At 45.8% G+C, this 13,767-nt stretch overlaps 1 protein-coding gene across 1 annotated transcript in view; it reads left to right on the top strand.

Moving 5' to 3' along the window:
- The window catches only part of MED17 (mediator complex subunit 17), a 162,954-nt gene that overhangs the window by 56,925 nt on the left and 92,262 nt on the right, over window positions 1–13,767 (top strand). The window contains exon 4 of the mRNA XM_068388378.1: window positions 6,692–6,895. Within this exon, the coding sequence (XP_068244479.1) occupies window positions 6,692–6,895 (204 nt within the window). The remainder of the gene's footprint in view (window positions 1–6,691; window positions 6,896–13,767) is intronic.

Consider the following 13,767-nt stretch of genomic DNA (forward strand, 5'->3'; position numbering starts at 1 on the left):
TCCTCGTCATCCGAAGGCTTTTCGCATAAGAAACCGTGGAGCAAGGTTTCTAGGCCCCTTAAGCGAAAGTCGGTCCCTTCAGGACAGGTCCAGCGTCCTGGCTGTAGTCATTGGGACAGTTCGGACCCGTTGCAGTCATCGGATGACTGCTCGCCGCCTAAGCAACAACGTTACACAGGCTCAGAGAGTCTTGGTGTAGGCAAGGTTGTGCCGTCTCAGACATTAACCCCGTCGTTTACCGCACCCATTCCCGTTGATCCTAAATGGGTTATACTGCAAGACATGCAGACTAAGCTCGCCTCCCTTATGGAAGACTATTCTGCCGATAAGGTTCACGTTGATCCTCGCCGTTTATCTCATCGAGAGCCTGGCCTTCAGCCGCCCAAACGAGCCTTTGCTCGTCCTGTTGACGTTGGCGTAGCTAAGTCACGTCAGTCACGCTATGTAGAGCCTCACTCGATGCAGTCACGTGTTAACTTTCAGCCGCATTTGGACCTTCGGCCACTTCCTAATGCTCCTGTTGACGTTCAGGACGTTCGCCAACCAGCGGAGTTGACTTGTTTTGACGCTGAGCGTCAACCACCGCAGTCTAGAGTTGTTTTGACTGCTCAGTCTAGGCAGTCAAAACAGTCTCGAGTTGACGTCGAGCGTCCTCCCGCTCCTGTTGTTGTTGACAGTTCACAGGCTGTTAAGCAGTTACATGACGTTGCGTCCTGGACTGCTACTAATGCACCAGTGCGTGTGGACTCTGCGTGTCAAGCATTGCCAACCCCTTTGCTTGTTACTCAGCAGTTGTCAGATGAGGATCCTTCAGATGAGGATGTTGCTGACCCTCATCATGATGATCATCCTTCGGATGTAGACGAACCTAGAACAGTTCCTCCATCAATGGACTTTAAGAAAGTCATGTTAATTTTTAAGGAGCTTTTTCCCGATCACTTCGTCGCTGTTGCTCCTCGTTCGCTACCGTCTGAGTTTGCTCTAGGCTTACCTGCTAACATGCCAGCCTTTACAAAGCTTGTGCTCTCTCGCTCTTCCAAGAGAGCTTTGCGACTTTTAGGCGACTGGTTGGAAACCAAGAGTAGTTTGGGGAAGACGGCCTTTGCCTTCCCTCCGTCGAAACTCTCGTCTAGATTGAGCGTCTGGTATGCCACGGGAGAAGTTCTCGGCTTGGGAGTCCCTGCCTCTGCCCAGGGTGACTTCTCAAGCCTCGTAGACTCTCCCCGCCGCCTAGCCATGAGACGCTCGAAGATTAGTTGGTCCTCCTCGGACCTTGACCATCTGCTGAAAGGCATTTACAGAGCCTTTGAAGTTTTCAACTTCCTTGACTGGTGTTTGGGAGCCTTAAGTAGGAAAATCTCATCGGCTGATAGAGATGTCTCCTTACTGATTATGTCCTGTATGGATAAAGCCATCCGCGATGGTTCCAATGAGCTCTCCTCCTCTTTTACGTCGGGAGTCTTAAAGAAGAGAGAGTCCCTTTGCTCTTTTCTTTCGGCAGGAGTTACTCCCTGTCAGAGATCTGAACTGCTCTTTGCTCCCTTATCAAAGTTTTTGTTCCCGCAACAATTGGTTAAGGACATAGCTTCTTCACTCGTGCAGAAGGACACCCATGACTTGGTGGCGTCCTCTGCTCGCAAAGGGACTCCTTCTACATCCTTTTCTGCTAGACCTAGGATCGACACTCCGGCGTCCAGATTTATTCCGCCCTTTCGTGGCAGAGCTCCCAGCAGGGGAAGTACTCGTGCCGAGGGAAAGAGAGGAAAGAAGAGAGGAGCCAAGTCCTCACGTGGCAGAGTCTGACTGCCCACAGCCTCAGACAGCAGTAGGAGCCAGATTGAAGAACTTCTGGCAGGCCTGGGAGAAGAGGGGCGCAGACCAACAATCTGTTCGGTTGCTCAGAGAGGGGTACAAAATTCCATTTGTACGCAAACCTCCTCTAGCGACTTCCCCCATCGACCTCTCTCCCAGGTACCGAGAGGAGTCAAAGAGACAAGCCCTAAACCTAGAAGTGTCTCTATTGCTAGAGAAGGGAGCGGTGGTGAAAGTCTCGGACCTTCAATCACCGGGGTTTTACAACCGTCTCTTCCTAGTACCGAAGAAGACAGGAGGTTGGAGACCGGTGCTAGACGTCAGTGCACTCAACGTCTTTGTTACGAAGACAAAGTTCACCATGGAGACCACGAAATCAGTCTTAGCAGCGGTCAGAAAGGGAGACTGGATGGTCTCTCTCGACCTAAGAGACGCGTACTTCCACATCCCCATACACCCAGATTCCCAACCGTTTCTGAGGTTTGTTTTCAACAATGTGGTATACCAGTTTCGGGCCCTGTGCTTTGGCCTAAGCCCTGCTCCTCTCGTGTTTACGAGGCTTATGAGGAATGTAGCAAAATTCCTCCATTTATCGGGAATCCGAGCCTCCCTGTACTTGGACGACTGGCTTCTCAGAGCCTCGTCCAGTCATCGCTGTCTGCAGGATCTTCATTGGACATTGGATCTGACCAAGGAATTGGGACTTTTGGTCAACCTAGAAAAGTCCCAGCTGATTCCATCCCAAACTATACTGTATTTAGGGATGGAGATTCGCAGTCCAGTTTTTCGGGCTTTTCCGTCTGCCACCCGAATAGAGCAAGCCCTGCTCAAAGTCCAACTGATGTTGAAGAGAGAACGGTGCTCAGTCAGGAATTGGATGAGTCTAGTAGGAACTCTATCATCCCTGGAGCAGTTCGTCTCGCTAGGAAGGCTACACCTTCGACCTCTCCAGTTCCATCTAGCCTTTCACTGGAAAAAGGACAAGACATTAGAGACGGTCTCAATCCCGGTCTCCGAACCAGTAAAGGCATGCCTGAATTGGTGGAACGACAATATCAGTCTGAGAGAGGGACTTTCCCTAGCAGTTCAGAACCCAAACCACGTACTATTCTCAGACGCGTCGGATTTGGGTTGGGGTGCGACCCTGGACGGTCGGGAATGCTCAGGTCTGTGGACCTCAAGTCAGAGGAGCATGCACATCAACGGCAAGGAGCTTTTGGCAGTCCACCTGGCCTTGATGAAATTCGAGAGTCTCCTTCGAAACAAAGTGGTAGAGATCAACTCCGACAATACCACAGCCTTGGCATACATTTCCAAGCAAGGAGGCACCCACTCCCTGACGCTGTACGAGATCGCAAGGGACCTGCTCATTTGGTCAAGAGATCGAGGCATCTCCCTGTTAACGAGGTTTATCCAGGGCGACTTGAACGTCTTAGCAGACTGTCTCAGTCGGAGGGGTCAGGTAATTCCTACGGAATGAACCCTCCACAAGGACGTGTGCAAGAGTCTTTGGGCGACTTGGGGTCAACCCACCATAGACCTCTTTGCAACCTCGATGACCAAGAGACTTCCAATCTATTGCTCTCCAGTCCCAGACCCAGCAGCAATACACATAGACGCATTTCTTCTAGATTGGTCTCATCTGGACCTATATGCATTCCCACCATTCAAGATTGTCAACAAGGTACTGCAGAAGTTCGCCTCTCACGAAGGGACAAGGTTGACGTTGGTTGCTCCCCTCTGGCCCGCGAGAGAATGGTTCACCGAGGTACTTCGATGGCTGGTAGACTTTCCAAGGAGTCTTCCTCTAAGGGTAGATCTGTTACGTCAGCCCCACGTAAAGAATGTACACCAAAGCCTCCCCGCTCTTCGTCTGACTGCCTTCAGACTATCGAAAGACTCTCTAGAGCTCGAGGCTTTTCGAAGGAGGCAGCCAGTGCTATTGCAAGAGCGAGGAGAGCTTCTACCATTAGAGTATACCAGTCGAAGTGGGAAGTCTTTCGAGACTGGTGCAAGTCAGCATCTGTGTCCTCGTCCAGTACCTCTGTAGCCCAAATCGCTGATTTTCTCTTACATCTGAGAAAGGTTCGCTCCCTTTCAGCTACCACGATCAAGGGCTACAGGAGCATGTTGGCTTCGGTCTTTCGGCATAGAGGCTTAGATCTTTCCAACAATAAAGATCTACAAGATCTCCTTAAGTCTTTTGAAACCTCTAAGGAACGTCGTTTGGCAACTCCTGGATGGAACTTAGACGTGGTCCTAAGGTTCCTCATGTCAGACAGGTGTGAGCCATTACATTCAGCCTCCCTGAAGGATCTCACTCTCAAGACACTTTTCCTAGTGTGCTTGGCCTCGGCTAAAAGAGTCAGTGAACTTCATGCCTTCAGTAAGAACATCGGCTTTTCTACAGAAAAAGCCACTTGTTCTCTTCAACTTGGTTTCCTGGCCAAAAATGAACTGCCTTCTCGTCCTTGGCCTAAATCTTTTGATATTCCTTGCTTATCAGAGATCGTAGGCAACGAACTGGAAAGAGTGTTATGTCCTGTTAGAGCTCTTAAGTTCTATTTAGCTCGTACTAAGTCATTACGAGGTAAATCTGAGGCGTTATGGTGCTCAGTTAAGAAACCATCATTGCCTATGTCAAAGAATGCTTTGTCATATTTTATCAGATTTTTAATACGAGAAGCTCATTCCCACTTGAATGAGAAAGACCGATGTTTGCTTAAGGTTAAGACGCACGAAGTTAGAGCTATAGCAACCTCCGTGGCCTTCAAGCAAAATAGATCTCTGCAAAGTATCATGGACGCGACTTTTTGGAGAAGCAAGTCAGTGTTCTCGTCATTTTACTTAAAAGATGTGCAGACTCTTTACGAGGACTGCTACACACTGGGTCCATTCGTTGCAGCGAGTGCAGTAGTGGGTGAGGGTTCTACCACTACACTTCCCTAATTCCAATATCCTTTTTTAATCTGTCTCTTGAAATGTTTTTTAATATTGTTTTTTTGGGTTGTACGGAAGGCTAAGAAGCCTTTCGCATCCTGGTTGATTTGACGGGTGGTCAAAGTCATTTCTTGAGAGCGCCCAGATTAGGGGTTTGATGAGGTCCTGTTGGTATGGGTTGCAACCCTTCATACTTCAGCTCCTGGGAGTCCTTCAGCATCCTAAGAGGATCGCTGGGCTTCGTGAGGAAGACAGACTTACAAGGCAGAGTAATCGTCTAAGTCAACTTCCTTACCAGTTACCTATATATTTGGGTTTTGTTATATTGATAACTGTAAAAAACTCTAAGCATATACGCTGTAAACTTAATTAACTCTGGTCTCTACCCACCGCCTTGGGTGTGAATCAGCTATTATATATTCACAGGCTAAGTTGAATATTTGAAAATGATATTTTAATTATAAAATAAATTTTTGAATATACTTACCCGGTGAATATATAAATTAAAGGCCCTCCCTTCCTCCCCAATAGAGACGCAGCGGGACGAGAAGAATTGAAGGCTTGTTTACATGCATGTGTGGTATCTGGCCGATAGTTGGCGCTGGTGGGCACACCCGCAACCTTCATAGCGATCGCTCGCGAGTTTTTGTGTGTGTTTTCTGTCGAGCCGCTGAGCAGCAGCTATTATATATTCACCGGGTAAGTATATTCAAAAATTTATTTTATAATTAAAATATCATATTAATACTGTTACGTCCCCATACCCTGACGAGGTGGTATTGGGAAAGTCCTAGTGCACAAGTTTCCATCTAAAGAACTTTGGAACAGCTTTCTAGGACGAGTCACACTTCTGCATACCTTTACACAAAGGTTGCGTAGGCTACAGACCTTGCGTAGCAAGGTTTTAGCGAGGTGCAGGGGCTCCTTATTTCTTGAGTGCTTACACACTCAGATAAGGAGCCCCAGGCAAAGTCAAAAAGCCAAACTGGGTGGGACGTCCACCCATCCTAATGGGTGAGTCACCCCTATTAAATAGTGTGGCTTGTATTCCAGTTACGGAACAAATGACAAATTCGTAGATAATTTGTATTTTTCCTAACTATACAAACCTTAGCTATTTAACCAAACTTGCCCGCCAGCCCTATCCCCCTTGAACCCCTACCTCCAAGCAAAGTGAGCTCAATCACAGGTGTGTGAGGGGGAGCGGTAGCAAGGTACCCTCCCTACCCCCGCTAACTAGCGGTGTGGGTAGTAAACCCTCATTAAAAATTAATGGCTCGTCATTTCAGCTATGCCGAAAGTAATACCCCTATTAAATAGGTAAGGTTTGTATAGTTAGGAAAAATACAAATTATATACGAATTTGTCATTTTTATAATGAAAAAGATCGAAAAAAATATCACAGGTGGGAAATTAGCTCAAGTTTTATAGTTCAATAACAGAGTTTGTTTGATAAGACTTTTTTGAAAATAGTCATTCAGTTTTTTAATCTTCATCGAAAGTGCTAAGACTTTCTTTTGTTTTTTTTATTATATTGAATTAGTTGACTGTATAAGTCAATAGTTATTGACCTGCCAGAATCAAATTTAGAAATATAATTTGGTATACCATAACTCAGCCTAGATCTTAAGAACTTGGAGTGAGGTAGGAATCTGTCAGTTTGTCCCAGGCTAGTGAAATACTGTGGTTTGTATCAATCAATAGGAGAAAATATATCTCAAGATGAGCAAAAGGTACAATCACCCATGATGAATTCAATAATCTATGGTAATTCCATAGTGGTTCAGAAAAACACTAGGCAGAATAATACTCTTTCTGTATGCTGTATAGTAACACTAACATAGAAATATAATTACAGTTTTTACATCTATGAAATAAGATTATTTGATTTCTGTATATTTCAGTAAGTCTATATTGATTTTTTTGTGTACATTTGTAGAGTCTACAGTCTGCAGCATCAATATTGATAAATGGTGCGGATCGACTTCGTGCATCTCAAGCTGAGCTGGGTAGACCAAATCGTTCAGTGCTTGATTTCCATATTGAATTATTGAAGTTGCGTCAGAACTGGAGATTGAGAAAAGTTGCTAATAACATAATTGGTGATCTCTCATATCGTTCAGCTGGATCTACCTTTAAACATGTAAGTATTTTGTTAAATGGAACTGAGATAATGAACTGAAGAAAATCATGTTCTGGTGGTTGGTTATTTGAAGCCATGTACAGAATATTTATTTTTAAATATTTAACTTAGCCGGTGAATATATAATAGCTGAGCCTCCGGCGGCTCGACAGAAAAAACACAAAAACTCGCGAGCGATCGCTATGAAGGTTGCGGGTGTGCCCACTAGCGCCAACTATCGGCCAGATACCGCATATACATGTAAACAGACCCAATTCTTCTCTGTCGGTCTGAACGACAAGACGTACCATTACTCGCTGTATAACCTGGAGTTTTTCAACAGACTTGGTGAAGTACTTCATTTTGGTTTGAGCTTTCGCAGTGCAGGTGTTTTATCTTCAACTTAAATCTTGAACTCTTTTTTGGATAGATTTAATTGTTGATGACTTTGGATTGTTTTTTGGACTTTCTTTGACTTTTAAAAATGGCCGACCCTTCCCTTAGTACGGAAGTGTGTTTTAGGCTTTTAGCAATTATCTTATCACGTTATAAATGTTGTTGTTAATTATAGATTTTCCTCTATATATTTTATATCTCAACCGCCTTTATTAGGCCTCTTCGATTAGCTTTCCATTTATAATAAACATCAAGATAAATTTCATCCCTAATGTGAATTGTTGAAAAATTCGATTTCAGTGAAGTAAGTGCAAAACAGAAAATCGTAGTGATAAAGTGATAATTGCGCAAAGTGTTATCAGTGTTGCGACTGAGGGTTCGTCTGTTCGTGCCTGTCGTTCGCCTAGTCCGGGACCTCTTGCAAGCTCCCAAGCCCAGGGGAGAAGTAATGTCGTACGACTTATGGGTTCGAGAGGCCTTGATCAGCGAACAGACGTTCCCTCTATGGTTTCAGGCGTGTCTCATCAAGACCGCCCCTACCATAAGACGAGCGAGACGATTTTCTCCTCGTCATCTGAAGGCTTTTCGCGTAAGAAACCGTGGAGCAAGGTTTCGAGGCCCTTAAAGCGAAAGTCAGTCCCTTCAGGACAGGTCCAGCGTCCTGGTTGTAGCCATTGGGACAGCTCTGACCCTATGCAGTCATCGGAAGACTGCTCGCCGCCTAAACAAAAGCGTAACACAGGCTCCGAGAGTCTTATTGTAGGCAAGGTTTTGCAGTCTCAGACGTTACCCTCGTCTCTTACCGCACCCATTCCCGTTGATCCTAAATGGGTTGTACGGCAAGACATGCAGAATAAGCTTGCCTCTCTTATGGAGGACTATTCTGCTGAGCAGGTTCACGATGATCCTCGCCGCTTAGCTGATCGAGATCCTGGCCGTCAGCCGCCCAAACGAGCCTTTGCTCGTCCTGTTGGCATTGACGTTACAAAGTCACGTCAATCATGTGTTGTAGAGCCTCACTCGATGCAGTCCCGTGTTGACTCTCAGCCGCTTGTGGACGTTCAGCCGCTGCTGCTTGCTCTTGTTGACGTTCAGGACGTTCGCCAACCAGCATAGTTGACTTGTTTTGACGTTGAGCGTCAAGCACCGCAGTCAAGAGTTGTTTTGACTGCTCAGTCTAGGCAGTCAAGGCAGTCTCGAGTTGACGTCGAGCGTCCTCCCGCACCTGTTGTTGTTGCTGGTCAGTCCTTTAAGCAGTTACATGACATAGCGTCCTTGACTGCTACTGTTGCTCCTTTGCGTGTGGACTCTGCTTGTCAAGCATTGCCACCACGGCAGGTCTCTCCCTTGCTTGAGACTCGGCAATTGTCGGACAAGGTTCCTTCAGATGAGGAAGTTGCTGATCCCCCTCCTACCGATATTCCCTTGAGGACTCTGTCAGACGGAGAGGAGCCTAAAGCTGCTCAGCCCTCTATGGACTTTAAATAAATCATGCTGATTTTTAAGGATCTTTGTCCGGATCTTTTAGTAACTGCTGCTCCTCGTTCGCCTAAACGTCAGAGTTTACACTAGGCCTAGCTACTTCGAAGCCGTTGTTTTCTAAGCTAGTGCTCTCTCGCTCTTTTAAGAGAGCTTTACGTTTGCTAGGCGACTGGTTAATCACCAGGAGGAGTTTGGGGGAGACAGCCTTTGGTTTCCCTACTTTTAAGCTGGCTTATAGAGCGAGAGTCTGATATGACACGGGAGAAGTTCTCGGCTTGGGAGTTCCTGCCTCTGCCCAGATAGACTTCTCAAACCTCATAGACTCTCCCTGGCGCCTGGCCATGAGACGCTCCAAGATTTTATGGTCGGCTTCAGAGCTAGACCATCTCCTGTTAGGAGTTTTTTCGAGCGTTTGAAGTTTTGCTGTACAATTATGTCATGCATAAACAAGGCTATCAGGGATGGCTCCAATGATCTGGCAGCCATGTTCACTGCAGGAGTACGTAAGAGGCAAGTGCGCTCAATGTGTTCATTGTCAAGACAAACTTCACGATGAAGTCTACCAGGCTGTCTTGACAGCATTAATGGAAGGCGACTGGATGGTCTCTCTCGACCTTCAGGAGGCATACTTCCACATTCCTATACACCCGGATTCCCAACCGTTTCTGAGGTTTGTTTACAGGAATGTGGGGTACCAGTTTCAAGCCCTGTGCTTTGGCCTCAGTCCTGCTCCTCTCGTGTTTACGAGGCTCATGAGAAATGTGGCAAAATCCCTCCATCTATCGGGAATCCGAGCCTCCCTGTACTTGGACGACTGGCTTCTCAGAGCATCATCCAGTCTTCGCTGTCTGCAGGATCTACATTGGACGTTGAGTCTGGCCAGGGAGTTGGGACTTTTGGTCAACCTAAAAAAGTCCCAACTGATCCCATCCCAGATTATTCTATGTTTGGGGATGGAGATTCGCAGTCCAGTTTTTTCGGGCTTTTCCGTCTGCCACCCGAATAGAACAAGCCCTGCTCGAAGTCCAACTAATGCTGAAAAGAGAACGTTTGTTCAGTCAGGAGTTGGAACAGTCTCGTAGGGACTCTCTCATCCCTGGAGCGGTTTGTCTCGCTAGGGAGACTACACCTTCGGCCTCTCCAGTTCCATCTAGCCTCTCACTGGAACAAGGACAAGACGTTAGAGACGGTATCATTCCCAGTCTCCGAACCAGTTAAGGCATGCCTGAACTGGTGGGACAGCAATATCAGTCTGAGAGAGGGACTATCCCTAGCAGTCAAGAACCCAAACCACGTGTTGTTCTCAGACGCGTCGGATTTGGGTTGGGGTGCGACCCTGGACGGTCGGGAATGCTCGGGTCTCTGGACCTCAAGTCAGAAGAGCATGCACATCAACGGCAAGGAGCTATTAGCAGTCCACTTGGCCTTGATGAAATTCGAAAGCTTTCTTCGAAACTAAGTGGTAGAGGTCAACTCAGACAACACCACAGCTTTGGCGTACATCTCCAAGCAAGGAGGCACACACTCCCTCACGCTGTACGAGATCGCAAGGGACCTTCTCATATGGTCAAGAAATCGAGGCATCTCCCTGTTGACGAGATTCATCCAGGGGGACTTGAACGTCTTGGCAGACTGTCTCAGTCGGAGGGGTCAGGTGATACCCACGGAATGGACCCTCCACAAGGACGTGGGCAAGAGTCTTTGGGCTACTTGGGGTCAACCCACCATAGACCTCTTTGCCACCTCGTTGACCAAAAGGTTACCAATCTATTGCTCACCAGTCCTAGATACAGAAGCAATCCACATAGACGCGTTTCTACTGGATTGGTCTCATCTGGACTTATATGCATTCCCACCATTCAAGATAGTCAACAAGGTACTGCAGAAGTTCGCCTCTCACGAAGGGACAAGGTTGACGTTGGTTGCTACCCTCTGGCCCGCGAGAGAGTAGTTCACCGAGGTACTTCAATGGCTGGTAGACATTCCAAGAAGTCTTCCTCTAAGGGTAGATCTCTTACGTCAGCCCCACGTAAAGAATGTTCATCAAAGCCTCCCCGCGCTTCGTCTGACTGCCTTCAGACTATCGAGAGACTCTCAAGAGCTCAAGGCTTTTCGAAGGAGGCAGCCAGTGCGATTGCGAGAGCTAGGAGAGCTTCTACCATCAGAGTATACCAGTCGAAGTGGGAAGTCTTTCGAGATTGGTGCAAGCCAGCAGCTATGTCCTCTTCCAGTACCTCTGTAGCCCAATCGGAGATTTTCTTTTACATCTGAGAAATGTTCGCTCCCTCTCAGTTCCCACGATTAAGGGCTACAGGAGCATGTTGGCTTCGGTCTTTCGTCATAGAGGCTTAGATCTTTCCAACAATAAAGATCTCCAAGATCTCCTTAAGTCTTTCGAGACCTCTAAGGAACGTCGTTTGGCAACTCCTGGATGGAACTTAGACGTGGTCCTAAGGTTCCTCATGTCAGACAGGTTTGAGCCATTACATTCAGCCTCCCTGAAGGATCTCACCCTCAAGACGCTTTTCCTAGTGTGCTTGGCTTCGGCTAAAAGGGTCAGTGAAATTCATGCCTTCAGTAAGAACATCGGCTTTTTCTACAGAAAAAGCCACATGTTCACTTCAACTTGGTTTCCTGGCCAAAAATGAACTGCCTTCTCGTCCTTGGCCTAAGTCTTTTGATATACCTTGCCTGTCAGGGATCGTAGGCAACGAACTTGAAAGAGTGCTGTGTCCAGTTAGAGCTCTTAAGTTCTACTTAGCTCGTACTAAGTCCTTACGAGGTGGATCTGAGGCATTATGGTGCTCAGTTAAGAAACCATCATTGCCTATGTCAAAGAATGCTTTGTCATATTTTATCAGACTTTTAATACGAGAGGCTCATTCTCACTTGAATGAAAAAGACCGATGCTTGCTTAAGGTTTAGACGCACGAAATAAGAGCTATAGCAACTTCCGTGGCCTTTAAGCAAAATAAATCTCTGCAAAGTATTATGGACGCGACCGTTTGGAGAAGCAAGTCGGTATTCGCGTCATTTTACTTAAAAGATGTCCAGACTCTTTACGAGGACTGCTACACACTGGGTCCATTCGTTACAGCGAATGCAGTAGTGGGTAAGGGTTCTACCACTACATTCCCTTAATTCCAATATCCTTTTAATCTGCTCTTGAAATGTTTTTTTAATTGGGTTGTACGGAAGGCTAAGAAGCCTTTCGCATCCTTTTTTCATTTGGCGGGTGGTCAAATGTCATTTCTTGAGAGCGCCCAGATTAGGGGTTTGATGAGGTCCTGTTGTATGGGTTGCAGCCCTTGATACTTCAGCTCCTGGGAGTCTTTCAGCATCCTAAGAGGATCGCTGGGCTTCGTAAGGAAGACAGACTAATAAGGCAGAGTAATCGTCTAAGTCAACTTCCTTACCAGGTACCTTTATATATTTGGGTTTTGTTATGATATAACTATCAAAAACTCTAAGCGTATACGCTGTAAACTATATTAACTCTGGTCTCTACCCACCACCATGGGTGTGAATCAGCTATTATATATTCACCGGCTAAGTTAAATATTTAAAAATGATATTTTAATTATAAAATAAATTTTTGAATATACTTACCCGGTGAATATATAAATTAAAGGCCCCCCCTTCCTCCCCGATAGAGACCCAGGGGGATGAGAAGAATTGGGTCTGTTTACATGTATATGCGGTATCTGGCCGATAGTTGGCGCTAGTGGGCACACCCGCAACCTTCATAGCGATCGCTCGCGAGTTTTTGTGTTTTTTCTGTCGAGCCGCCGGAGGCTCAGCTATTATATATTCACCGGGTAGGTATATTCAAAAATTTATTTTATAATTAAAATATCATGTTTAGTAAAAACCATTGCTTTAAATTAGTTATTGAGGTGCCCTTATTTTGGAACAGGCTTTCTCTTGCCATTGTTCAGATATTTTTATGAACTTTACCTTCAATTAACAATGCTTATTTATACAAAGTATGAGCTTCCTTTGTTTATCAAAAGAAACTTTTTTTTTTTTTTTACGTACCCTCTCCATGGTCCCCCAAGTAGAATCCCCAATCCAGGCAGTAGACCCTGAATGGACCTCCCATGAACCCACCTCTCTTGGTCCTCACAATTTATTTGTGGTGACAGTGGGTAGAAGTTTTAACAAACTCTTGTGGTTTTTCTCTTCATTTGAGTTTTGAAGGTTTACCATTGGTAAATATATTATTTTCCTTTAGTGCTGAGATTATTCAGGTGTGTTTGTGCCATTTCCTGATGCTAGTAGTTATTTACAACACAATAGTTTATTTGCCTAGTTGCCTGCCACTGTGTAGAATTTTTGTTGCATCCTAGTGTAAGCATTGAATTTAATGCTGGATTTTATATATGAACTTCTGACATTTATATTGCTTTTGCCTCTAGAAACTTGAAAAATTGATGTTACCCCTTAATTTCAAGAAATTTCAATTGTTCCCTAACCGAAATACAAACCACGCTATTTACATTGGGTTTACCTTTTAGCGCAGCTGAAATGGCCAGCCATTAGAATTTAACGAGGGTGTATTACCCCCGCGCTAGTTAGCGGGGGGGGGGGGGGGGTAGGGGAGTGGTAGCTAGCTACCCCTCCCCCCCCCCTCACACACAGATGAATGCTCACTTTCACTTTTGGCTCGGACTGTGACAGACGTCTCTGTCTTGGTCCTCTCTTGGCAGCCATTGTTTGTTTTGTCTTTACTTAATCGCTTACTTTTCTTTTACTCAATATATATGTAAACATGTTTTCATGTTTGTATATATATTTGAGTATAGAAACCAGTAAGTTTCCTTTTCAGATTTGTGTGTGTAGTGTACGATTTCTTCGTGGTGTCCTCGGCAGTTAGGCCACCACGGCGTAATTTTATGGGTGGCAGTCGAGTTTGACTTCTGTCTTTCTCTCTCTCTCTCTCTCTTGAGGTCGTTCACCCTTTTACTACGTGTTACTACGCCCTTGTAGCTTCCTTTCCGTGTGGGGGGGTTGCT

The sequence above is a fragment of the Palaemon carinicauda genome, chromosome 15 (assembly GCF_036898095.1).
Source record: "Palaemon carinicauda isolate YSFRI2023 chromosome 15, ASM3689809v2, whole genome shotgun sequence".
Lineage (NCBI taxonomy): Eukaryota > Metazoa > Arthropoda > Malacostraca > Decapoda > Palaemonidae > Palaemon > Palaemon carinicauda.